At 40.9% G+C, this 27,882-nt stretch overlaps 1 protein-coding gene across 7 annotated transcripts in view; it reads left to right on the top strand.

The window, feature by feature from the left end:
* FTO (FTO alpha-ketoglutarate dependent dioxygenase) overlaps positions 1–27,882 on the top strand; it is a 420,744-nt gene that overhangs the window by 187,978 nt on the left and 204,884 nt on the right. For all 7 annotated transcript variants that reach the window (XR_009455260.1, XM_006264826.4, XM_019497461.2 and 4 more), the window contains one exon: positions 27,683–27,807. Coding sequence is in view for 6 of the 7 variants with exons in the window: in XM_006264826.4 (XP_006264888.3) it covers positions 27,683–27,807 (125 nt within the window). In the remaining variant the exon portion in view is untranslated. The remainder of the gene's footprint in view (positions 1–27,682; positions 27,808–27,882) is intronic.

The following is a 27,882-nucleotide window of genomic DNA, read 5'->3' as shown; positions in this document are numbered from 1 at the left end:
AAAGAGTGCGGTTAGCCTTGCTTATTACCTTGTCACACTGGCGACTCATGTTCATTTTTGCGTCAACCTGGACTCTGAGATCTCCTTCCACTGTTGTGGTACTCAGAATGGTACCCCTTATTGTATAGGTGTGTTGGAGATTCTTTTTCCCTAGGTGCAGCACCTTGCATTTATCCTTGTTAAATTGCATCCTATTCTGATCTGCCCACTTCCCCAGTCTATCCAAACCTGCCTGAATTCACTCCCTGCCCTGCAGTATGTTTACTGTTCCCCATAGTTTAGTGTTATCTGTGAATTTGGACAAGGTGCTTTCAACACTTTCATCTAAATCACTGATGAAGATATTAAACAATATTGGTCCAAGGACAGAGCCTTGGGGGACACCACTGCCTATATCCCTCCAGGGAGAAACAAACCCATCCACCACCACTCTCTGGGTGCATTCCATAAGCCAGTTTTTCACTCGCCTTACTGTGAGAAAATCCACATCACAGCTACTCAGTTTGCTCATAAGAATTGGGTGCAACAATGTGTCAAAAGCCTTTTTAAAATCCAGGTAAATAATGTCTATACACTCTCCTGCATCTAAGCACTTTGTGACCTGGTCATAAAAAGAGACCAGGTTAGTCAGGCAGGATCTGCTTGCTTTAAACCCATGCTGGTTGCCCCATAACATTGTGTTATCTGCTGGCCCCCTGCAAATGTGATCCTTTATGATTTTTTCTAAGGTCTTGCCAAGAATAGAGGTGAGGCTAACTGGCCTATAATTACCTAGGTCCTCCTTCCTCCCCTTCTTGAAAATAGGGACCACTTTGGCCCTTTTCCAGTCCTCTGGGACCTGTCCCAAGTGCCACGAGTGCTCAAACAGTTGTGCCAGTGGTAATCGGCCAATTCCTTTAGTACCCTTGAGTGAAGATCATCGGGGCCTGCCGACTCAAATACGTCCAGCCCTTCCAAGTGCCCCTTCACTAGGTCAGTGTTAACCATTGGTGGATTGATATTACTCTGACTCCAGACTAAAGACTCATTGGGAGGTGTATTTGTATCCGTGTCCAGGAAAAATTGTAAGAGAGGGAAACAGGATGGCACCAGTGAGAAATTTTACAGAAGGACAAGTAAAAAAGTGTTGAGTGAGTGAGATGGCTGACAAATAGCAGAAAGGGGGAGCATGCTGATCTAGCTTGTCTGATCATGAGAAATATCCAAGGGAGAGATGTGGGGAAAAAGAAATGGTGGGCCATGTGTTTTGGGACTGTACATATACATAGGGTGAATTAGAAAGGCTATATCTCTTTTTGAGTGTTACAAAATAAGTCAGTTCTTATCAAAGGAGATGGTACTATATGATCTCATACCAAAGGGACCTGAGGAAACAACATTGAGACCACTGTTAGTATGTGTTAAAACTAGTATATGGAAAGTAAGAAACCTCTGGACATTTAAAGGGTTGGCTTTCACTTAAAGAGTGTGCCTAAAGTTGGGACTATATGAACTGAAATACTACATTCACTGCAATAAGGAAGAGATTGGAGAAGAGGCGCCAGAAAAGAAATGGAGGAAAAAGGACTGGTCACATTTGTTTCACTGGACTAATAGAGAGGACTCATGGGAGGTCCGAAGGTGTTTAACAGATTTTTTAGAAGTAGGTTAAATGACACTTATGGGGTTCCTTATGAAGAATAATGAAGAAATAGCACCTGCTGCCTTTACCCCAGGAGCAGTGTGACGCCATGTTGCACCTCCTGCCACTGGGCTGGCAGAGGACACATAACGCGGCCAGTATGTGGCTTCCAGGGCAAAGGCAGAAGGGTGCAGAGCCCCAGCCTGCAGTGGGCAGCCTGCCTCTGCCCTGCACACAAATCTGGAGGGCATGTGCCCTCTATGCCTCTCCCAGGGTTGCGTGCATTGACTAGGAGCTGTTTCCCCCCTACCCCCCCATGACCCTGGACGAGCCACCTGCAGCTCCATCCTATGACCCGCCCCGGGCCCTGGGGCCTCATTCACCCCAGTCCTTGCCCTTGCCCCACTCCCTCCCTCATTGTGGGGGACTTGATCTGCCCCCCCCTGCCCCTTCCCCTCCACAGACTTACTGGTGTGGTGCCCCCCCACATGCAGCATGCAGGCTGTGACTGCTCGTCTGTATCTTTGTGTGTGCCCTGCTCCTCCTACTGCAGCGACTCAGAGCCTGCACTCAGGCTGCCCTGCGGTCCTCTGCACTGCCACCACTGCCCCATTGGATGGTGTGGAGGTGGCAAAGCAGAGCTTGGGCACACGCCCCAAAACCACGTGCACGATTAACGCGTTAAAAAAACTGTATGAACCATCTTGCGTGTTAATAGCACGTGTTAACTGCGATTGACAGTCCTAGTTTTATTGTCATACTTAATGTTGGGTGCGTTTAATCAACTTCATAGTTGGTTTCTATTGCTGAATACGTGGTGTTTTTGGCAGCACTTTAATGCTAAATAATGTATTTAGAGAGATTTCCTTGTATGAGATTATAAAATGAGGGGCTTTTTTCCCCATGCCATTTGAGGGGGGGGAAAACCTTATTTTGTATTTGAGTAAATATAGTAGTAACATTAATTTAGTGAATGAACTTATGAGTTCCTAACACATCATATTCTGGTTTGATGACTACCCCTTAACTAGCAAAGTATCATGCCAAGGCCATGTACAGATGTTCCATATCTACTGAAAGAATCACTGTTCTTTTGGTAGAAACCACAAGTGTACAGATATCTGTTCCAGCTTTTTCTCTCTGATTAAAATGACGCTTCCAGGAGACAAATAAGTTAACTCCAACTAGTTAGAAATCATTCCCAGGAGATTGAATATCAATACATTATTTCGTAGCCTAACTCTCTCTGTTCCTCCTTACTCTCCCCAACTTCAGGAACCAGGAAGAGTGGGGCCACAGGGAATGGTGCCTTCTGCAGACTAGGGTCAACCTGATCTGGTGTTAGTGCAGGAAGCAGCTGCTCTCACCTCTCCCATAGACTGGGAGGGGAAGAGCACAGCAGTTGCCATCTGCCATGCTATCCCTCTGATGTGAGAAGTAGAAAGGAGGCTTTGCACTGCTGGTTTAGTCCCACTGAAAACTGGAGGACTGAAGTAGCCCATAGTTTTATCCCTGTCTCAGGAAGGCTGAAGGAGCAGAGAGAATGGGTGCAGACTGAATGCTTAGAAATCATAGAAATTAAGGGCTGGAAGTTACCTTGAAAGATCAGAGTCCAGCCCCCATGCTCTGGGCAAGAATACTGCTGAGATCAAATGATCCCAGCAAGGTGTCTATCCAGGGTTGGGGACTGCATCACCTCTTTGGGAAGTCTATTCCAGATTCTGGTCACCTTTACTGTAAAGTTCTTCCTTACATCCAACCTGAAACCATATCGGACCAATGCATTGGTGCACCTATATTATTGGCAATATTTCTGCATTTATTGAAAGCTCAAGCTGATCTGTGCACTGCTCAAATTGTTAAATCTATCATGAATGTTGTTGCTAAGACGGGGGAATCAAATTACACTGTTGCTCAGTTATGAGGTTGTGAAACATACTATTGGTATAAAATAAAATAAAAATCCGTGTATTATGACCTTCAGGTCATAGAGCGTTCTTTTAAAAGCTCTCTTTTGCTTTCTCTCAAAAATAAAAAGTTTATTGCAATGTGAATGGTTAAAAAGGAGCTGTGGTTACTTGAAAGAGAGAAATATATATTCATTATTTCCTATGTGTGGTGTTTTTATGAGAGCACAAAGGAAATGATGGCTGGGTATCATTAAGGAGTAGCTGGTAGAAGATAGTGAAATCGGAAATGAGACTTGTAATGTGTCATGAAAACTTGAAATACTGTGGTATAAAATGCTTCTTATTTTCAAAGATACAGACCCCATATGGCAATATTGAGGGAATGTGCTTTCTGGAGATTCTGAGACAGGTCACCTATTTTGGCATTTACATTTTCTTGGAATGTGGTCCTGGACACCTGAAGTTTCTGCTTCTGCTTTAGGGGTTTGGGTTGTAGCCATGTTGGTCTAAGGACATAGGCAGACAAGGTTCCTTGGGTGAATTTGATATCTTTTATTAGACCAACCCAAATGGTTGGAGAATAGTTATTAAGCAAGCTTTCGGGTTCAAAAACCCTTCGTCAGGCTAAGGAAGCTTCAGCAGTTGGTGTGTGCTCTTCCTGGATGGAATGAAAAGTAAAGAAGCCAGAGGCTGGGCTGGGGAGTCAGTTGCCAGGCAGATTATAATGTATCAAAAATCCAATGTCTATGTTTAGTCCATGATCTCTAGTATCTAGGAGGTTGATGAAATGGAGCTCATAGGCTCATCTCTGGGAAGTGTTGTGTAAGTTTCCCTTGAGGATCAGGACTGAGAGATTGCAGAGAGAGTGGCCCTCCTGTGAGAATGTGCCCCCACCGGTAATTCAGTGTTTCTGTTTTTGATGGATTTCCGGTGTGCATTCATTCTGGTGCACAGTTGTTGTTTGGTCTCTCCTACATATCTTCCATCAGGGCATTTGGTGCATTGGATGAGGTATATTACATTTCTGGAGGTGCAGCTGTGTAAGATCCAGGGATGCTGATGGCTCTGTTGTGGGGTGTAGTAATAGTGGGGGTGGTGGAGATGTGTTGGCAGGTTTTGCATTTCTTGTCCTGGTATGGTCTGGATCCTTTTGGTGTGTTCTGGGGTTGAGGAAGTTTTGCTTCTGGTGATGAGATTGGCGAGGTTCGGTGCTTGTTTGAAGGCTAGGATGGGTGGCTCTGGGAAGAGCTTTTAAAAGAACCAAATGAATTTCAACATTGAGAAGTGTAAAGTGTTCCATCTGGGGACGAACAATCCCTAACATACTTACAGTCTCAGTGGTGCCATACTGACTAGCACCACAACTGAAAGGGGCCTAGGAGTAATAATAGACCATAGTATGAGTGTGAGCCGTTAGTGCAATGCTGTAGCCAGCAGGGCAAACAATACTCCGGCATGCATCAACCAGCGCATCTCAAGCAAAACCAAGGAAGTTATTCTTCTGCTTTAGTCAGCATTGGTGAGACCACAGCTGGAGTACTGTGTCCAGTTCTGAGTTCCACACTTCAACAAGGGTGTGTAAAAGCTTGAGAGAGTCCAGAGAAGAGTCACCTGTATGATCAGAGACTTGCACAGCAAAACATATGAGGAAAGACTGAGGGACTTGGGCCTCTTCAGCCTAAAAAAGAGAAGGCTGAGAGGGGACTTGGTAGCACCTTACTGCTATATCAGGGGAATACATCAAGGGCTCAGTGAACAACTGTTCACCAGGGCGCCCTTGGGGAAAACCAGGAGTAATGGCTACAAACTCCCAGAGGACCGTTTAAGGTTTAACACTAGGAAACACTTCTTTACAGTTAGGGTGTCCAGACCGTGGGAAAGCTTCCTCCAGAGGTGGTGCAATCACCTACCCTGGAAATCTTCAAAAGGACACTGGACAGTCACCTTGCTGGGGTCACCTGACCCTCAGTTGTCTTTCCTGCTTAGTGCAGGGTGGCTGGACCCAATGATCTTGCGAGGTCCCTTCCAGCCCCTAACAATCTACGAATCTCTGAATCCAAAAATCCCTAGGCTGACATTATTGCCTCCCTCAGGATGGACCATAGCCGGCATGTGGTCTGCTAGCTAATGCCGAGGTGTCTGTGTAAGGCAGAGGGGATGGGGAATCCCTGTTTAGCAGGGAATGGGGAGGGGAGGGGGAGAGCAGGAAGAAGCCAGGCAGACCCTGCTGTGCCTGGAAGTCTCTGCTGGAGCTGCAGCCAGGGAGCAGAGGGGAGGGGCCAGCCCTGCTGTAGAGCAGAGAACCCTGCCCAGCCCAGAGAGCATGCTGGGATGCTGGGGGAGTCTGATTTAACTTAAACCAGCAAGGGGTCTGGGACAGACATTGCATATACCAGTTTGACCCAAATCAGTTAAGTATGATATTACATTCAACCAGGTTTATCTCAAACCAGTTTCAGCCATTTTCAAACCAGTTTATGTGCACTGAACATCTGTTCTGTTTATAGGTTTAAACCAATTTCTGATCGTTTAAACTGGTTTATGTGAAAAGTCTGTCCCTAGCCTTAAGATTTAAGTGTTCATCTCTAACTACTTTCTTAACTAAGTTTCCTCCTATAGAGTGGCACCAAAAAATTAATACTACTTGTAATGATTTAATGCTTATTAGGCCACAGGAAGCTGTAGTGTGTGTGTAAAGTCAAGGAGAGTATAATTACTCATAGTTTCATTCTATGCCTGTTCTGTTGCCTTTTGTTTTCAAGCTCTCAGCTGCTCAGCTTTCATCTTCTGAGAAAGACCATTAAATATAACATACCTGATTCAGCTTTCACTTAACCTGATGTAAATCAGCAGTTAGTGGATGAAATCACAGCAGGGTAACACCAAGTGTAAGTGAAATCAGGTCAGGCTCTTTTTTGTCTGAGAAATGGTTAATGGATAAAAATAAAATAAGGAAAGAGAGTTCAAGCTGTAGGGAAGAGTGGGTGTGAGGACAAGGACATTACACAGAATGTAACAGTTTGTTACATGAGCAGCGTTTGAAGTATAATTTTTATGCTTTATGTGTTGTAATTTTCAGAATCCATTCTATACATATGTCAGACCATATTATAGGCATGATGATAATTTATCATTTTTCTTACCAAACCTATATATCTTTCTGTTAATTTTAGCAACAGAAATAAATGCTATATAGTGGTTCTTTTTGTTAAGGGGATTAGTGTAGATATTTGAACTCTTAATTCCTGTGGTCTTGAAAAATGGCATTTTAAAGAAGTGTTTTAGAACAATTATGATTACAGCATCATTCAGATAATTTTTAAGAGCTTAACTCAATAGAAAACTGAATTGTTTGTGTGGAAAAATGTTGTATTTAAGTCAAAAGGACACACAAAGTTCTTTTGTCTGAAGAAGTTCTCAATCTGACGTGCACAGCATTGGGGATAAAATAAACCTAATGTATTCTTAATCTCAGATAGGAAAGAAATTGAAATATGAAACTACTCCCACTAGAAATGCTGTAAATCTTACAAAATATATAAGCTTTCTGTTTTGGCGTACATCAAAGCTGGGTGACTTGGGAGATTAAAATATGTTTTTAATCTTAGTTTGATGAGCAAAACTTTCACTATAATATTTATTATGAGAGGCTCTACTTGTGTTGCCTCTTCCCTTTGTTCTGTTTATATATGACTTCCTTTCTTCCAAAAACTAGGAAGTATCACTTTCACAAAGCCAAAGGATATTGCAATGGTTTGTTCATTTAAGTGCAACTGTAGGCCCACGTGGCAGACACAAACTTTTATTTTATTGTCCTGGGTCCCAGAGGAAGAGCAGTGCTTTCTGATGGCTTCCCATGAATGCCTTTCATTTGTGAAGGAGTTTCAGTGGCTTACACTGACTGTACAAAGATCAAACAGGCAGGAAAATTGTGGTTTTGAGAAACCTTGCCAATATCGATGTTGTTTTCTTAGAAGTTTCATTTCTCTTGCTTTATTTTTTCAGGGCTACGCTATAAGAAATGGCTGTATTGACTGGTAAAAAGGAAAAAAAAAAGGGTGTTTTTTCATAATATTATGTTTTATATTAATGTTTGTATCTCCCAGTTGTTATAATATTTTCAGGCACATATAAAGAAAATAGCTAACCACAATTGCATCTAATTTAGGGAGAAGGGTTTTTAATTGCATTGGAATTGCAGCCTACTGAAATTAAATTAGAAGATATTTTGAACCCACTCCTGCATGTTGATCTATTAGGACATGCCCTTATGGCCACATAGCTTTGTTTACAATCAGCTCGGCTCTGTGTGGATGTAAAGAACTGATTATACATATTCAAATGTACGGTGTTTCTATTTTTAGCTGTATAGATGTTTTATATTTTAAGATTTCTTTTTTCTTTCTCAACACTTACAATTTTTATACAAAGGCTGAGAGAATGAAGGATAGATAATGGTAACCTCATATATATTCTAATGTGTTCTGCAAATTTGTAGTTTTACTTTCACATCTTCCAGGGTAAAATCTCCTATTTTTCATGAAAACTAAAAAAAAAAAAATAAAGTAATTTTTGAGTTAATGGTAAATTAATATTAATTTCTGAATTAATACTAAAATGTTCCAGTTGAAGTAAAACATTCACCACCTTTAGTGGTCAGATGGAGCTGAAACTTGAACAGCTGTACAACAAGCATCCTAGATTGTTTTTAATTGTCTTCCTTTTCTTTAACAGCAGTAATTCTTGTTTATATTGTCAAGAACCTTTCCACTGAGCACAAGTGCACCATACTTTGAGGTCACATGCTTAACCCCATTGCATGGTTACAATGTAAATGGGCCTCCTTTGTTTTCATTAATGTGTACTGAAGTAGTATACAAGGAGGATGCAAAGCAATGGCATTCACAAGACTTAAATAATTTATTGTAAAAGTACCACAAAGGAGAGCATATTTTTGTCTCCATACCAGTTCTTTAACATTAGTCTTGTGTATCCAACCGCAAGGCAGTTTATTCATTTGTCAATTAGTAGAATTTTTATCTGCCATTTTGCTCTTTTGACCTATGATGCATTTTACTGACTTTACAGATTCACTTCAAAAATGCTTTCTCCCTTTCACTACTTGATATTTTCAAAATAGTCAGTCCAGCTTAAATGGGCTAATTTACCAGATCACACCTGTTACCATACTGACATATATCAAGTTCTACACTTTTCTAAAATTTTTAACTTGAAAACAAAATAGTTTGAAAATAAAAACATAAACATAATCATCACTTTTAACATAGGTTGATATTTCATATGGCACAGCACTCCTTTACAATGTTTTTGATTGGTTAACAATGAAAAAAATGTGTATTTATGAGAATGCAATAATATTTTGTGCTTTCCTATCTGTTATTGAACATGTAGGCTGAATTGCTATTCAGCCAATGTTAGGTTTCATGTTTAAGAAATATGGTTATCTTGTTCCTTTAAAAAAGGAAACAATTTTAACTTGAAAACAAAACAGTTTGAAAATAAAAACATAATACATCAGCTTTTAACATATAAGAAAGATACAAGATCTCATAATAGGCTTAAACTGGAAAAGAGATCACTATTCTTGGTAATTTTGTAGTTATAGATTACCTAGTTGGACCTGAACTCAAAGACTTTGGGGAATTTTAGATCCTGTTCTTGAATCAAACTCTGGTTCATGTCCATCCCTAATGTTATCCATTTAGGCATATAATCATTCATCAAATTAAAACTTTCAAAACAGGAGACTTTTGGAATTTTTGGATCTCGAGTTTAATTTGTTTAAGGTCTGTTTTCATGATACTCACTTGCCCATCTCATCAGTTGGAGCAAATCAGTATATCTCCATCTGAATCACTATATAAACACAAAAGTCTTGTATGCAACAGTTTCTCTGTGTGTATTGAATTTATGAACATGGGTTGAGGCAAAGGGAGCCCAGTATCTCTAGAAGATGAACCAATAATACATGCTTATCAAAGCAGACCACTGTAGTTGTAGTTTAGTAGGAATTCATGCCAACAGCAATAGTACTTTGTGAGTTTCAAATTGTGTTAATCAGGATAGAAAATTGTTTTTTGTTTACCAACTTGCAACTGAGGGGAAAACAGGTACAGTTCTCTGATGTGAAAACTTTCCAACATGAAGTTAAATTTATAACATTCAATTATTTTATTTTAAAAGCTGCATGCCTTGACAATAGCCTGTTTTACAAGATAGATTTTGAAACATTTTGTCTAAGTATAATTGTTATATTTTAGGATGCAGACAGGGACAAATTTGCATTTGATTTGGATTTTTAGCTTCTTAGAATTGATCTGTAAACTTTTGCTTTCTGTTTCATTAGTATTAGATAGTGGCGCAGCCAACTAGATCTAATTACTGCTGGGCACAAGAAAAGTTGCTGAATTGAATAGCCATAAAAATGTAAACAGGATGGCATCTGCCAACCTTGAAAGACGTTTTTAAGCAGTGAGGAAAATTTTGATTTCTGCTGTATTATAGAGGTTTTTTAAAATAAATATTCCTTCAAAAAGTATATGTTTGAAGCAGAAAAATTAAATGCACATCATTTTGAGCCACAAAAATAACCATATAAATATTTGCAAACTTAAAGTGTTTTAAAAATAAAATGCATTTCCTAATGAAACTTTTAAATTGGTTTAATTGGTTACACTAATTAGATTTAATATATAAATCTAGAAGGAAAAAACCCCAAAGAAGTACACTTAAAAATATACAAATAGTTGCATTATTGGCCAAGTGGCTTTTTGGCAATTTGAGGTTTCTTTTTTGTCTTTTGTGCATGATTGAATGGAATGGATTACTGTTAGCATAGCTTGTATCTTGTATGGACTCAGTTTTTAATACTCTCTGCTCAGATTTTACTTCCTTTACTGTTATGAAAAGATGCATGATAAAATAAGATGTGAACTGGACAGGTAGAATACTGCAGTATAAGCAGACAGTAGTTTGGGGATATTTATAAGGACCAAGAGTGTTATGGTATGAGAGGATGGAGGGCTAGATTCTGGGTCTTATACAGCTATTTTGCATCACTCTGGCAGCATAAATGGTCCATAAAAATTCTCTCACTGGACAGCTGAGAAGTCTTCCATTATGGGATATCCCCAGAAGGCTGTGGCTGTTCTGCCCCATCCGGCACAAGTAATGTTCTAATTTGTGCCAGTCCCACGATTCTGAGGAGCATCAAGATATGGTGCATGTCCCTTGAGGGCTTCTGCTGCACCTGAACATTAGGCCCTGTATTTTATATTTTATTTATACTGAAGTGATGACTAGGGGTCTGCTTAAATCATAGTTAGACTTACCAATTTTCAAAGGTTGGTTGCAGCATAGAGAGCAAATTCCATGGACATTTCTTGGATGTGCTGTGGTGGCCCCACTCCTCAGTGCTGATTGGCAGAGAGGCTCTGGGGGGAGGAGAGGGACAAGGGGGCGGTGGCTCTCTTTTGTACTGCCCTTTGTGCCACCCCACCAGCTGCTGCCTTCCCCTCCCGGGTGGGCTGCAACAACAGTGAGCGCTGCTGGCTCCCAGTGGGGAGCCAGCATTTGATTTTTATTAAGGTTTTTTGGGAGCTGATTCATGGACAAACCCAGATTTTGTGGTTTCCATGAAACTGCAGTTTAAATAGACCCATAGCGATGATTGACTGGTGACACTAAAACTGAGTGGATAATAGTGTAACCTATTCAGCAGATTTTCCTCCCTTAGGTGATGAGTAGATCTTGGACAATTATTTATTATTCCCAGTCGTTTGCTTAAATCTTCAGAAGTTTGGTCTTCATTATGAGTATTTAAGCTTTTCTCTCTGTTGGTTAAAGAGGGCACATGATTCTGCTTTTGTTTCCTGTCTGGATGATGTATATAACTAAACAAAATAAAACAGATTGTGGATTTTGAAGCAGAAGTTACAAATTTGATACTTTTGGACTTTCAAATATAAAATTCTGCTTTTTCAAATATGTATGTAGGAGCATGTGAATATTCATGGAAGGTGAATATGACAGGATCACACAAGTTGGGGCTGAATTTGAATTTAAATTATTTTAATTTTACTTTGGAAATATTTGCTCACTTACATTGTAATTGATATGTCAGTGAGAGAATGAATGTTCTTGCAAGAATGAAAAACGTATAAGAACCATTTTTCTCAATTAAATATACTAGTTTTTTAGGCACCATTTTTTCCTGCCTGAGTACAGTGGGAAAGAGAGCAAGAGTGAACAGAAACCCTTGGGACTGGGGTCAGGAGGAAAGCATGAAGGGGAAGTAGCCTCTTGCTTGAAATGACCAGTAGCATGCCTGCACAGTGACAACCAGAAATCTTAGGTCTATGGTGCCAGAAAAGCAAGACTAGACTGAACAGCATCCGTCAGTGGAAAGCAGTCATTCTACATAGCACACTCCCTCTAGGGCAGCATAACTGTGTCAAACTAGCATTATTTGTGACCAGTGGTAATTCCCATCCACAAATTTTATAAATCATAGAGAGTCCATAAATATGTAACATCTCGTCCATGTCAAGGGAAATTTTAGTGTTTGCTGGCATTATGTCGGTGGGATGGAGGCTTTTGTGATTACTAACAGATCAGTATTTGCAGAAAATGCAGTTCTATTGTTAGAAGGGGTATTGGCCATATCCACGATTACTCCTTTATTGTATCAAACCTGGTTCTTGGTGAGCTTGATGCAGTCCAACAAAGGTTACACAGTTTTATATGGAACAGAGTAGATGGTCCTGAATTCACTTCTCATTTTTAACTAGGAATATTTTTCACCAGTATTTGGGGAAAAATGTTTCTTCCTTCTGCAGGTAAGTAAGTACACTTAATCAGATGCATCAACCAAAATGAAAACCACATTTGTTTTACTATGAGTTAAACCTCGACAAAACGCGACTATCAAAAGAGATGACAATCCACTTTTGGATAAAAAACGGCATTAGCTAGACTGTCTCCAGGACATATTCTGCAGTAAACAGCATTTAGTGCTTATCCTATAGTCATTGACCTGAATATCAAGATATTGGGGACCAAGGTTTTCAGAGTCGTCATGGCACGGCTAAGTTAACATGTGCTTATAATTATAATGAGAATGAAGCAAAGGTCCTTCTGGTGCAAAAGCAAGCAACCCTTACCATTTTACTACAAGTCCATCCCCATAGCTACAGTCATGTTAGGACACATAGTCAAGCAGATCTAGCACTCCCATTAATTGCCCTTCAGCTATCATATTACAATAGGATGGAAAGGTACAACTCAATGCAGCATCGGAAAGAATAATATTCTTCAGAAAGAACACCAAACGCTCGAGCAAGCAGCAGCACAAATGCCACTCCTGTTTGTTTGACGGGTTTTTTTGTCAATGTGTGGGGAAGGCGATATACTGAAGATGACAAAAAAGATTAAATAAAACGCACAATGCCCAGTACTGGAGGTTTTAATTATTTTAGATAAAGGAAACTATTAATACATCTCTCTGTACATTATGCCACACTTTCTTCTCTTAACTCAAAGCATTTTTGAAGACATAAAGCTTCATATCTTGTGTGCTGATTAATGCAGAAAAAACATGTAAGCCTTATAAAGCAACCCAGATGCCTCTCCATTACATACAGTCAACAGAAATACTCCAGGTTTCTAAAAACAGATAATCACAAATTGAGTCCAACAGTGGCATTGTACTTCAGACTCTAACAAATGCATCAGAGATCAGATGATCACTAGGAAAATGTGGATCTGGATCTAAGATTGGAGTCTGAATATTATGAATCACTGAAATGGGTTCAGGAAGTTTGATACAGGTTCATTTCTAGAAACAGGACTGGCATTAGGGAAAATGGCATCCTGGGTGAACTTGTGTTTTGGCACCCTTTGTTTGAGTTTGTGTAGAGTAATATTAGTGAAAGTTTCCGAAATAAAGTCCTGGGGGGAGCTGCTGGGCTGAATCAGGAGACTTGCTTCTCCATGTGCAAGCATGGCTGCTGCTGTATAGGAGCAAGGTGGGTGGACTGGAGCAGGTGCCACCCTGCCCACATGTGCCCACCCTGGCTCCTCCTGAGCAGCAGTGGGAGGCAGGGGGTGGGTTGGGCTGGGTACTGCTCCTCCTGCTTGGGGCAGGGATTAGGTGGGATTGGGCAGGGAGAGCGCTGGTGTGAGTGCGGGATGCTCATGTGTATGCATGTGTGTGTGGGGCGCCCCCTTGACAACGGCGCCCTGGGCAGTCGTCCACATCACCCACCCATTAGCTGGCCCTGTCTAGAATTATTTGACAGTGAAGCCAAAATGAGAGCGTGAAGGTAGCTTTTGGAACACAGAATAAAGCTACACTTATCTCCAGGATAGTTTTGCTGAAGGCAGTGAAATTATGCCAGCAATTAATTTGACCCAGCAGGTGTTCATATTGCCTGTTTTTATTACTATATAGTTGTGTTTAATTACCAGTTACTAACTTTGGGCTTTGAAGGTTGTGATTCTTTCATGTTTTAGAATCATGCATTTAGGTGCTAATAGATAACTCCTAAAGTTTGGTCCTATTGGTTTATGTATTGTGAAAGAAAGAAAAAGAAAGAGAAAAAAAATCCAGGAGCTTTGGAGGCTTTTTTCAATAGATAAAATCATGTCTGAAAAGTCTTTTCTATACCTGTAACAAACCTATTCTTTAAAACTGAGAGCTCACTTGGCAGTGACTAAGGCTCTCAGCAACTGCTGAGTTAGCTGTATGTTCTGCACCATCCCAACATTTGGTATTACAAAAATGTGGGCTATCCAGAGTAAGCATTAGTGAAGTGACACTCACTATGCATCCTAGCTCAACAGTTTTCAGCAATAGTAAATTATCACTCAAGCATACACTGCTATGGCAGTTCTTCAGACCTTAAGAGCTCAGAGTAACAGTGTTTGCATGTGACCAAAAAAGGGAAAAAAGAGGTATATACAAAAGAGTGAATTATAACAAAGAGCACTTTCTGCTTCAGTTCTTGTTCAGAAAACATATGTTCAGCCGTGCAGGCAGCAGTTGGGTTAAAGACACACTGTAGAATTGGAAACAAAAGGCATGCTCTTTTCTTGCATTCACAATATTTTCAAACATATTCACTTGTTAGGGACTAGCCTGTCAGCTGGATCTTCTTGCAAGTGTGATTTCTTTTTCCCATTTCCTTTCAAAAGCCTTCCCTCCCCCCACAATGTTTTACACTTCATATAATCCAGTATGCATGGTAGGCCCACATCAGGCTTTGTGTTATTGATGTTTTGGAGGCAGAGGGAGAATCTGGCTAAAGGGTAACCTTTTGCTCATGCATACATCTGAAGGTGCTGAGCCACCCTTATTGGAAACATCTTGAGAGGCTCAGTCATTCTTGCTTTGTGTGGTGGGTTATACTTCACTGTTATAGCATTGCTGAACAGATTAGCGGAGCAAAAATATTTAAAGTGGTCATCTTTATACACCACATTTTAAAACGAAGTCTAGAAATCTTTGAGACCCATTAACTACATTGGAATAACTTAGGTAAAAAGACTAACTAAAAATTCTGCAGTTTTCAGATGCCAAAAATAACCTGTAATAAGTTAGTCTCTACTTTTGCTTAGCTATTTTTATTTGTACTTCTGAAAAAGATGTTATTAACTTTTAATTGTATGAAAATACTGCATGATCCACTTCCTGCTGCCCTAAAAACTTGTTTTCTCTTTACCTATCACAAGCAATGACCACCAGAAATTACAAATGTGATTTTCAAAGGGAATTGACTTGCATTAAATTTATGCCTAGTCTACACGTCAATGTTTTACATGGCTATTTTAGCAGCAGTGTTTAAAAAAAAATAGAAGGCAGGGTAGATTTTAATAGAAAGCAGGGTAGATTTGCACGTTATAGACTAACCGACATGTATGTAGATATAGATATATGTTCATGGAAGCTTGTCCTCCATATATATGTAAGCACAAGCTTCCATAAACATACATACATGCATGCATGCATACATACATAATTTGGTTAGTCTATATGGTTCAAGTCTACCCTGCCTTCTATTTGATTTCAGACAAACATGGCTAACTACATTTTTTTGCTCATAAAAATAAGTTATACTAGCAAATAATCCACATGTAGATGCAATTAGACTAATTTTAAATAACTCATTCCAGGATAATTTATCTCCCTTCCTATGTGGGAATACCAAGTTTTCTTGTTTTAACACTATGGCTATAGTTAAAAGGGTACAACTTTCTAGTATAGACGAGGCTTTAGGCTCTTTTGAAAATCTGTCTGTATTATCTACTCTATATGTAGGTTTTGCCAGGTCAGACCGTTCATCCATCAAATCCAATACTCCTCTTTTGTTGTGGTCAGCCCTGAATACTTCAGTGAGAGGCAGAACTCCACTCTTTTAATGCGTTAAGATTCCAGTTCAGTGAAAAACTGAAGTACGTACCTAACTATAAGGACTAGGGTTCTTCTTATTGTAGTCAGTGACACTAATCATATGCTTAATTTAGGCATGTGTTTAAGCACTTTGCTGAACTGGAGCTTCAGCTGGTTGCATAGTAATGTGTAAGAGGAGAAAATGCTTAACGTTAGTGCCAGTCATCCCATACCTTGGAACATGAGATTTTGTTACTTTATTTCGAAAAAAGTACAGTGTTTATATATTTATCATAACGCTATTCAGCTTTTAATTTTTTTTTTAGTAAACACAGAATTTTACTCAGAAAGAAAGAAAAAAAAATTACTCAATGAACACAATTTAATTTAATTTAATTTTATAAATATTAATTTTTTGTCCCTTCCTGTATCCATCTGTTGCTTATATTTTATTCCCTCTTGAATTGTGCAACTTAGAATATGATAGTGCTTTTTCTGGGAAGTACAAAAGAGAGAATAGTTATGGAACTGTATGTTGGCTTGGGCTTCTCGTATGCTGTATTCCATTGAAATACTAAATGGGTTATTAGTTGAATTCAGCAGCATGGGAAATTACCACTGATGAACACTCAGTGAATAGGATTTCCCACATATGGTTCCTCAGAATACAAGGATAATTTGGACATCTAGAAAATCCACAGACAGAAAAAATCCCATGTAAATATTTTCTAATGGAAGGTGCCAACAAAAGCATCCCTGCCAAAAGATGTCAAAACTGTCAAAAGATCTGTGCAGAGTGGGATTAAACTTTTTAGCACTGTCATTTTGAGAGCCTTGAAAGGGGAACATTATTTAAACATTTTTCTCTGACTGAATTTAACTGTCTGAAAAGATGTTAACGGTAGATAAAACTAATATACTATAGTTAATGATAGTGACATATATTCCAAATCTGCACCTTTTTCTTTTCATTGAGTTCTTTGTCAGACATATGTGAGAATAGCACAGCTTTAAAATAAATTGGCCTTCCTTCTCAGATGAAATTTGATGATTTGTCTCCAGTCTGATAAAAGAAAGCATACATTAGAATACTGCTTTCTTTCAGGAATTTTTAGTTTTGTTTTATAGGCTCTTTAAAGGTAGATGATGTTTTAGATGTTGTACTGATTCTGTGGCTCTTAGGAAGAAAACAGTTAATAATAATTTCTTTCCTTTCATCTCCCTTGAGTCTGCCTTCATTATAGTTTGCATATAGCAGCTAGTAAGAGTAGAATGTACTGAACCTTAAACAAATCTATTAGGATCACCATGGCAAGAAACTTGGAAAATGTCAGGAAAAACGAACAATGATTTTGTAAACCCTCCAAAGGTCAGAAAAAGGCTTTCAGTAAGTATGCAGAGGCTAGAAATCAAATCCCATTTCCTATCATAAGAAACCAGTTGTTTTAGCAGCAGTGGTTAATGTACTGTATGTGAAAGATTTAAGACTAGTTGGAAAGCTTTGCTTCTGTTTTATTAGGCTGCTATTGAAAAGCCAACAGCATAACTTCAACTAGGTGCTTTGAGATTTCTTAATGGGCTGTCAAGGGCAAGACACCAGGTCTGTGCTATACTAGCTCTTTCCTGTACATTAAAACAACAGGGGCCAAATGATCATATACAGAAGTATGAATTACTTGATGCTTTCTCTGTTCCATATGGTCAGCCATGTCTTTGGCAATTAATCATGTGCAGAATCAGTTGAGTGCTCTCTGAAGCATTGAAGTCAACATTTAGTTGTACCTGTGCCAATGGGGGCAGAGGGGGTTGCAGGCGTAAAATAGCAGGATGAAGAGCTGCTGGCGCCACAGCCTGAGCAGCTGGCTTCTATAAACAACACTTTTTTCTTCTTCACCTTTTTTTCCTTTTTTATTTTATTTTATTTTTTTACTTTCTTTGACAAAGATGAGCAATTTTTCAATATCATCCAAAACACAAAAGTTGCTGAGTGAAACTTTGATATCTAGCACGGTGGACTAATAAACAAAAGGCTAACAGTTCAGTTTAATATGTTCAAATTGTTAGGCAATAACTTAAAACATATTGCTTACTTCCATTGGGTTTCGCTGTTGGAAAAAAATCAGTGCTTACAAACTAGTAGCAAGTTCTTTGCTGCACACCAGTGAAGTCATGTTAAACAAGCATCTCTTGATAGATTTCAAGTTCACTTTCCATAAAAGCCACCATGTTCCAGTTGCATGGACCGTCATCAATATCTTTGCTGAGTAACAGTATTTTAAATTAAAATAACAAGTAGTAGGGCTTAAGGCTTGTTCTTACAGATTTATTAACACCAGATTTTTTTTTCCTTCTGTATTAGGTATTGATTATTGACAGTTGACTTCTGCCCTCACATGGGAGAGATTAGTAAGGCCTCAGAAGTTTATCTTGCTAATCTATTTAAAGAGATAATGAGTAAATTAAATCTTTACTTGGTGAAAAGCTCATTTGTTGATCAAATAAAGTGGAGCTGAGAGACTAAATGTCCTAAATGCCATTTGTTTGACAGAATATTGGACATAATGTCTCTGACTATGCAGCACTTTTCTAAAAAACTCAAAGAAGAAAAATCTAGCTTTAGAAGAAGTAAAATGTACCCATCTATTTTTTTCCATTATTTAACATAGTAGTGGCATATTCATGCTGTAACTTGGGCCATTCTTACATATGATTTAGGATGCAGCGCCAGGCGCTTTAATTAGTGTCTATAGGTTTCTTGTTGCATGTGTAGGTAGGACCAAATGTTTTATTATAACCATGCTCCAAAACCAAGGTCTAGCCCTGGTAAGACTGGCAGAAATATGAGCATTATGTATGTGTGTTTCACATAAGGGACAAGATAATATAACACAGTTGGATCCAATTTTATCCTAAGTTGTTGTTTTTATTAGTGGGAGCTGGAAGAAAAGGATGCTGTTCTGTCTCAAAATCTTTACAGAAAATGGGTGTGGGGGAGAGGGAAGGTTTTGATTGCTGCCTTTTAGGTCAGTGGAGCTTTATACTAAAACCTGTTTTCTTACCAGGAAGAAGGCAAAGTATGTAGTTTCCTAATTTTTTAATTTAGTACATGGGCCAGTTTGGCATGTGGTGTAAATTGAAATGGCTGTGTTTAAATCGGTGAAGCTGTGTTGATTTACTATCAACTAAGCATCTGCTCCATTTTTCAAAGACCAGACACTTGGAGTGGATAGGACTTTTCCTAGATAAATCGCAACATAAAGCCCTAGTAGTACTTCAAAAAAGACACCCTGCCCAATAAGACATCCAGGGGCTTCTCTATAGATGCAGGCTGTTATCTCTTTACTGAAGTTGTCCAGGTTATGGTTTTGCTAGTTCAGGAAACGGAGGAAAGAAAGTTTCAACAATCTGTAAACATTAGCACCCTCAAAAAACCTCTGCTAACAGAAGGATGAGATAAGGCAGGCCATAGGGCTGCTTGCACTGTTTGTTTATTTGACTGCCCTGTGGTCCCAAGTGTATTAAAAAAAATAAAGCCAGTGTTGAGTTCAGTTTAGAAAGGTAAAGGCTTCACTCAGCATCGGGCAAAGGGGGCCTCACTAGACAATTATCTGTCATTAAAGATCATTAAAAGAATCGAGACACAGGGTCAGCCTTTCTTTGATAGGAGGTGCAACTATAAGAATGTTCAAAAGAAGGCTGTCCCTGCCCTTTAGTACAGGGGTGGTATTGGTTGGATTTTTGATGGATTTTTATCAGTGTTGATGTGAGGAAATGGCTTTCCCAGCTGATAACATCTTTGACTGAGTTTTTGAACCATTGACCTTTTTCTGTTAGGGTATATTGTATACCCCCGTCTACTATGTGTTGAAAATAAATTGTAAGTGAGGTAAATGCACAAAGTATCTTGCAAGAATTGGGCATATTATGTTTTATTTTGCTCTAAAATGTTGCAGTGTTATAATTTGGGAATCTTTACTGCGAGCACAAGCATAGGACATCCTTCAGAAACAGCTATGAACATGTGACGTACTAAGTTGTGTGCTCGTATCTAGCATAAATTGATTGGCTTCAGGAATCTTGGGTCAGGAGTAAGTCAGTTAAATTGTTTTGTAATGTTGTTGTTTGTTGCTTAATAGTACTGCTTCTCTGCAGAGGTAGATGCATTTGCAACCAGTGAGTTTTATAAGGTTCAATTAGTAAATCTGTGTGAAGCATGAAAGGTACAACTGAGGAGGAAAATATTATTAGTATCACCATTACTATATTTTCATCATAGTAGCGCTTATAAAACATGCTCAAACAAGCTTTCTGATTTCAGGGGCTTGAGAGGGTTAGTGCATAACCTGACACGTTCTGTTGTTATGTTTGCATTTCTTAATGGTGTAGTACCTTTCTTTAATCAGTATAAATTGCTGCAAGGAAATTGAAACTTAGGACAAATTTACTATATAACTGTAGACACGTTTAGGTGGTGAAAGAAAAGTATATGGAACCAACTTGAAATTTTACTAAGTTTCAAGGACCTTGTCTTTGAGTCTCTCTCATATGGCTGCATCTCCAGCGCTACAGACTGTTAGGTGTCTTGTAAAAACATTACTTTGGTATGGACTCTGAGGGAAGACTATTGCTAATGGATCACTGACATTACCACTTCCTGCTGAACCTTCCCAATACATACCTCAGCAGTGAGAGAGGCCATCATGAGGTATGATGCGTGTTGCATGACAAGTGTATGACTGTAGTTTGATGCACAAAGCCTGACTGATTGAGTCAAACATGTTATACATAGCTATTTATAAAAATACAGACTTTAGCAAGTATAGTTATCTTGAAGGTCAAGTCATGTGTATTCCTAACAGCAAAACAGTAAAAGTCTCTGCTGCTAATGTTGGCAGATCCCATAGGTCAGATTCTCGGCAGTGTCACAGTTCCTCCCATTACAAATATAGAAAAGGATTGGTGAGGTGTTTTAAGCTTCTGAGCCTCCCTACTACGAAAATCTGTCAAGCTATCTTTTCTTCAGCTATCTTCAAAATTTAGAGCAGGCCTGTAGCATTTCACAGGGCTGCTATAAATTGTGAAAGGCTGCAGTGGATCTCAGAGATTGCAGGAGTGGGGAGAGGGTACTGGTATGCAGGCTGCACTGGTGCCACATGGGCTCCCGGACTCTTTCTTATCACAGCTTCTGTTTGCAGTGGGAGAGGTGGCTGCTGGCACTACTAGTTGGACAACACTTCAGAAACTCATAGTATTTTCTGGCCATTGGGCTGTTTTGTGGTGTTAGAGAGGAGGCTGCAAATCTGGATAGATATGTGGTGAGAATAACCTTTTCTTGCATATAAATGCCCTCTTTGACTTGTTTCAGAGATTATGGGTATAAATAGACATTCAGTTGCAGGAAATTAAGCGTTTCCAGGGAATTTGGAACACGAGGAAAATATGGTGAGAAGGTTGGGGAGGTGTACAGACGTTGGCTCGAAAGCAACAAAATCACCTCAAAGGTGCAGTCTACAGCCAGAAGGCAATGGGGAGCTGCTCCTTTGCTGTTCCTGCCCCCAGAGCAGACAGCCTGTCTCCAGATGGTGTCATGTGGGCATCAGCTGGAGACATCTGCAGGGGAGAGGTGGGGCAGTGCTTGCAGCCCTGGGAGCTACCTTGGGACTGGATCAGTCCCTGGACAGCAGCAGTGGCTAACAGTCCCCAGCTACCTGCAAGATGGTGAAAGAACAGGAGGCAAACAGAAGCTGTACTTGCAGCCCCAGGGCAGTGCCCTAGGCTGTCAAGCAGTGCCTGGAGTTGCCAATTTAGGGGCAAGACATGGCCTCTGCCCCCCGCCCCCCACACACACACTTGTGGGTTACCCAGCTATACCCACGGGGGTTGTGGCAGTGGGAGGTGCCATGGCCCCTGTGGGAAGAGGAGCTTTTCCTGAAGTTCCTGTAGGATAGGGGGCAGCTCTGGACTTTGCTGCTCACCCTGCAGCAACCGGGGCTGTTCCCAGGATCCACAGCTAGAGCACTGGCTCTTGCCAGTGTTGTAGCCAAAGGGAGAGGGCTGCTTGCCATAGCTTTCAGGCCATAGGTAAGAGCCTATGCTTTAGCAGCCATGGCAGTGCTCCATGGGACCTTGCCCCAATAGAGAATACTGAGTCAAAGGAAACCTTACAGCCAGTAGAACTGGAACTCTGCTGGCCATGAAGCTTCCCCACTGAGTAGTCCCACAATCAGAGGATTAGCAGGACAAGGCAGGGGGCAGTGGCACTGGGATGTGGGGAAAGGAGAACAGGGGGTTTAAGATACTGGGGTTTCTAGGAACCCTGTCCTGCCAGTTGAAAATGCACAGGAGTTGCCCTTGATGCTAGATAACTCCTCTCCCTGGAGAATTTTCTGTTTGAATCAGCTAACATTTTGTGACAGAATCATTATATTTTTTTTACCACAAACCACTTGAATGCCTGTATACCCTCTGTTTGTGGCCCTAAAACGGTGAATTTCTTGCTAGAAATGTAATGCCCATCTATGACCTATATAATATTGGGCAGACCTCTTGCAATCTGCCACACTTTCCCATAGCAATTCTCATCTCTCAGGACTGGAGGATCCATGCAAAAATAGGGCTCTTTTGAGAAAATCTAGATACATTTCAGAAGTAAAAGGTGAAGTGTATGCTGTGCTCCACTACAAAAAGGTCAATTCCTCTGGTGCAGAAAATGAAGGGTTATGCCTTTACTACAGACAATAGCAATAAAACTAAGTAATGGTGCTACTCCACAGCCATGGTGTACTAGGTTTTCAAAAGTATTAGGTGCCTAAAGATGTAGGTAGTCACCTAATGACATTTCAACGCTCCTAAACTGATTAGCTACATAAATTCTAGATTATAATGGGACACCACTTGGTGTTAGGTGCATAATTCATATATAGGGTATTTTTCAAAATCCCACTGGCATATAGGGCACCTAAACACATGCCTGATGACTGCTCCAGTGTGTGTTAATTAGCACACAGAGCAGACTCAATTAATTGAGTCTGCTGGAGTAGGCTAAATGGCACGCTCCAACAACCTTGGTGTCTCATGTATTCAGCATCTCAACTCTTCAGAATGGTGACAGGGGGTGGTTTAACACCAATAAATGAGTTTTAGTTAAAACACCCCCACCATCATTTTGAAGTGTGGGACGTTGAATTCGCAAGATGCTGAGGGTGCTTTAATTAGATCAGCTCTAATTAAAGTGTCTCTCCTCTTCTTTCCTGTGCAGCACATCTAAAGATGCCCATATATCTGGAAATCTGCTCCAGCAAAGCTGATTCTTACTTGGATGCTCTCCTGTCTCTTTTGCAGGGCCAGCCATATCTGGCCCTTCACATTCTTATTTGGCATATTAAATTCATGCTCTTGTTTTAGGCAGACAAGGTTCCTTGGGTGAATTTGATATCTTTTATTAGACCAACCCAAATAGTTGGAGAATAGTTATTAAGCAAGCTTTCGGGTTCAAAAACCCTTCGTCAGGCTAAGGAAGTTTCAGCAGTTGGTGTGTGCTCTTCCTGGATGGAATGAAAAGTAAAGAAGCCAGATGCTGGGCTGGGGAGTCAGTTGCTAGGCAGATTATAATGTATCAAAAATCCAATGTCTATGTTTAGTCCATGATCTCTAGTATCCAGGAGGTTGATGAAATGGAGCTCATAGGCTCATCTCTGGGAAGTGTTGTGTAAGTTTCCCTTGAGGATCAGGACTGAGAGATTGCAGAGAGAGTGGCCCTCCTGTGAGAAATGTGCTCCCACCGGTAATTGGGTATTTCTGTCTTTGATAGATTTCTGGTGTGCGTTCATTCTAGTGAGCAGTTGTTGTTTGGTCTCTCCTACATATTTTCCATCAGGGCATTTGGTGCATTGGATGAGGTATATTACATTTCTGGAGGTGCAGCTGTAAGATCCAGGGATGCTGATGGCTCTGTTGTAGGGTGTAGTAATTGTGGGGGTGGTGGAGAGGTGTTGGCAGGTTTTGCATTTCTTGTCATGGCATGGTCTGGATCCTTTTGGTGTGTTCTGGGCTTGAGGAAGTTTGCTTCTGGTGATGAAGTTGGTGAGGTTCGGTGCTTGTTTGAAGGCTAGGATGGGTGGCTCTGGGAAGATCTTTTTAAGAATAGGGTCTCTGTCTACTATGGGTTGCAATTTTTTGAGGATTTTCTGTACAGGTTCAAGGGAGGGGTGATACATCATAACCAGCGGTGTGCGATTTGTGGGGGGTTTTCTTCTGTACTGCAGCAGTTCTTCATGTGGTATCCAGGTGGCTCTTTCAAACGTGAAGAGCTGCTATACCCTTAACAGTAGTTACTATGTAACTATTGTAACTATTGTTTCTACACAATCTTATAATACTGCAAGTCAGGTAAATCACCCTTACTTTCATCCTGAATGAATCAGTTTTGTTACATTTGTATTGCTACAGTTTTGTGCGGATGAAACAATTGCACTGTAATAGTTTGTTTCAGTATCCTCTGATATGTATACAATTGTTACATTTGTCTAAACCTTAGTTTATAATTTCCACAGATACTGGAACTTTGATTGCTCCTTTTGCTTTCCCTGCTCCACCCTAGGGCACACTGTTGTCTTCATGCTATGCAGAGTTCCCTTCCAAGTTTGGAAGATTGGATCAAAAGTAATCTCATGAGTGTGTCCTTCTAAGCTTGAACAGCCGTTCTCGAGCAGCTTGGGGCTGGGTGATCCTTGCTTGGGCTTTGTCTTTTTCTGGCAGTAATGTCTGCCAGTTGCTGTCTTCAAAGGGAAGCCCCCATTGCTTACCCGCCACATCTTGTTCTTAGGAGTAGATGCAAGAGGTTCCCATTTGATTCAGACTCACTTGGAGGTGCTCCGTACAGATGTCCTTAGGGCTCCGCCTCCCCTACACCACTTCCATACACCAACCCTATGGTCTCTGGTGTGCAGCTGATGACCTTGGCTCATCCAAGTTCCAGCATGCAGTGTCACCCCGATTGGGTCTTTTGTAGGTACCTGCTAGGTTGGTTGGCCTGTGCAGTGGGTGTGGGCACACTAGTGGATGACAAGTCACTGTCTGTCATGCTTAGCCTGCAAAAGCTTAAAGAATTCAGGGAAATGGTCTTGCTCCCTGTGACTGTTGCCCTGGGTCAGACAGGCCAGCCAGCCTGGCCAAAACACAGTCTTCCACCCTGGAGTCCCTGAGAGGCTTCTCGGTCCTGGCATGGGTAACAACTAAACATAGCCTCTATCCCAGGTCCTGACAATAATTAAGAAAATAAAAGGCAAAGACAGGAAGGCAGTGGTTTTTCCTCCCACTAGCATGTCCCTGAGATTGGCTGGGCCCTTGGACGTTTGGTTCCACTCTCATCTCTGGTCCAGGGAGTCACCATCCTGGGAGGCAGAATCCTCTTCTGGACTGTCCCTGGCATGCCCAGGCTGTAACATGGCCGGGAGTGCCAGTTGGGAGCACACAGCTGTAGTGTTGTTACTGCTCCATGTCATTCCCTGTGCAGCCAGCTTTTGTAGCTGGCTTCCAGTGCTGGCTGATGATGTCATGGCTCCACATGGTCCCAGCCGCACCAATAGTTTACTAATGAAATGCACGGGCAGTACTGCCCACCGCTCCCTGCTTCCTGCTGCTGTGCCTGCACAGGGTAAGTTTTCCTGTGTCATGGTTTTTTCTGAGCCATCTCCCTGGGTCTTCGGGCTTCCCCCACCACATTTCTCCCCCCTGGGCAGGAGTCTCCAGTCCCTCGGGCTTGTTGCTTTGTGACAATGAGTTTCAATAAGGACAAGTGCCAAGTCCTGCACTTCAGATGGAACAATCCCATGCACCAGTACAGACTGGGTGCTTCCCGGGTGGGCAGCAGCTCTGCAGAAAAGAATCTAGGGGTTATAGTGGACAATAAGCTGCATATGAGCCAACAGTGTGCACTTGTTTTGAAGAAGGCTAACAGCATACTGGGCTGTATTGTTAAGAGTGTTGCCAGTAGATTAAGTGAAGTGATTATTCCCCTCTATTCAGCACTGGTGAGGCCCCACGTGGAGTATTGTGTCCAGTTTTGGGCTCCCCACTACAGAAAGGATCTGGACAAATTGGAGAGAGTCCATCAGAGGGCAACAAAAATAGTTTAGGGGGCAGGTGCACATGATTTATGAGGAGAAGCTGAGGAAATTGGGTTATGTAGTCTGCAGAAGAGAAGACTGAGAGGGGATTTAATGGCAGCCTTCAACTACCTGAAGCGGAGTTCAGAAGAGGATGGAGCTAGACTGTTCTCAGATGATGGAACAAGGAGTAATGGTCTCAAGTTGCAGCAAGGGAAGTTTAAGCTGGATATTAGGAAGAATTTTCTCACAAGGAGAGTAGTAAAACATTGGAGCAGGTTACCCAGACAGGTTGTGGAATCACCATCCTTGGAGGTTTATAAGACCTGGCTAGACAAAGGCTTGGCTGGGATGATCTAGTTGGGGATGGTCCTAGTTTGAGCAGGGGGTTGGACTAGATGACTTCCTGAGGTCCCTTCCACTCTGAAATTTGAGTCTGTGCAATGGGATAAAGTTTGTACTGTTCACGAGCTATACAAAGAAAACATGGCAGTGTATGGCTATAAAATGTGTCTGTCTCAAATTGAAGTATAATGTGGTCTCCAGGGACTAAGTGTTATCTTGGTCCAAAAGATGACTGAATTTCATTGTATGGATACTTTGTGACTATATGTACTTTATTCCAGACACTGAAGAGTTGGTCAGTTATACCAGGACGATCCAGCTTCTAAGTAGTTGGGGGCCACATACCTCACAAGCTGCACCAGCAGTGGCCAAGGGCCCTCTAGGCTGCACAGTGTGTGCATGCAGGTGCTTACTCCCCACCCCTCCTGCACTGTGTGCACATGCAGGCATCCCCCACTGTTGCAACCACACTTGGTTCCCCTACCTCACTTTCAGCTATCCATCTGTAGATTCCTGTAAGGCACCAGGCCACATGGAAGTACAGGATGCTAGTCGCCTCAGCACCAAGGGCTATGTTATGCCATCCCACCGTCTGAGGAGTATGGAGTGAGAGCTGGAGGAAGGTGGGGGAGCCAGAATGGTAAAGGCAGTGGCACCTGGGTGGGAGACTGTGGGCCACATGATACTACTACTGGTGGGGGCCATGTGATAACTTCACAGGCCACATGCAACCCATGGGCCACTAGTTGGTCAGCCCCCAGTTATAACTGTTCTTTTGTTTTGTTGCTAATTTACTGTAAACATGTGGTTATTTGGGGGTGGGGGGGAGAGGAGGTGGAAACAGGCTTAGCACTTTTAATCAAACATTTTTTTACAAAGATACAGTATAGATAAAGATTGAGTTATTCAGTGTTAAAGAAAAGCCAGTGTTATTCTGCAAGTGTTAAAGGAAAAATATAACAGAATTATTTCTAATAGCTCATACAGAAAACACAAAAGAAAAGGAATTGTATCTTGAAAAATGCACAGTATCTTGTTGTGTTACTTAAGGCAGCGAGACTTTAAGGTTTACCTTATGTGCCACATACATTGATTAAATACCAAATATATGGTGGCCATTTTTGACCATCATTTACTGTATTGATTTGTCAGCAGTGGAACTGTAATAAAAAGCCATTGATTTACTGTCCTTATTTGCTTATGGGCTTTTTTATTATTAATTTTATGCTTTGTTTCCTATTTTCAGATTATAATTTTTATGCTGCTGCTGTTGTTTTTTTTCTTTTTTAAGACAAGCCTGGTGCTCAGTGAAGTTGGAAAAGAGGAATGTACCATGGAACAAAGGAATGAAATAGTCAGCTGCTTCTTACCATTTCTTACTGAACGACAAGAGCTACGCAAAGAATGGACAGCAAGGTGAGAACCCTACAGAATAGGAAAATATAGCTAGGCCTTGAAAGCACGTATGCACACACAGCCCTGTCCTTAGGG

Source organism: Alligator mississippiensis, chromosome 10, assembly GCF_030867095.1.
Source record: "Alligator mississippiensis isolate rAllMis1 chromosome 10, rAllMis1, whole genome shotgun sequence".
In the NCBI taxonomy this organism is placed as follows: domain Eukaryota; kingdom Metazoa; phylum Chordata; order Crocodylia; family Alligatoridae; genus Alligator; species Alligator mississippiensis.
This window is presented reverse-complemented; position numbering and strand designations above follow the sequence as displayed.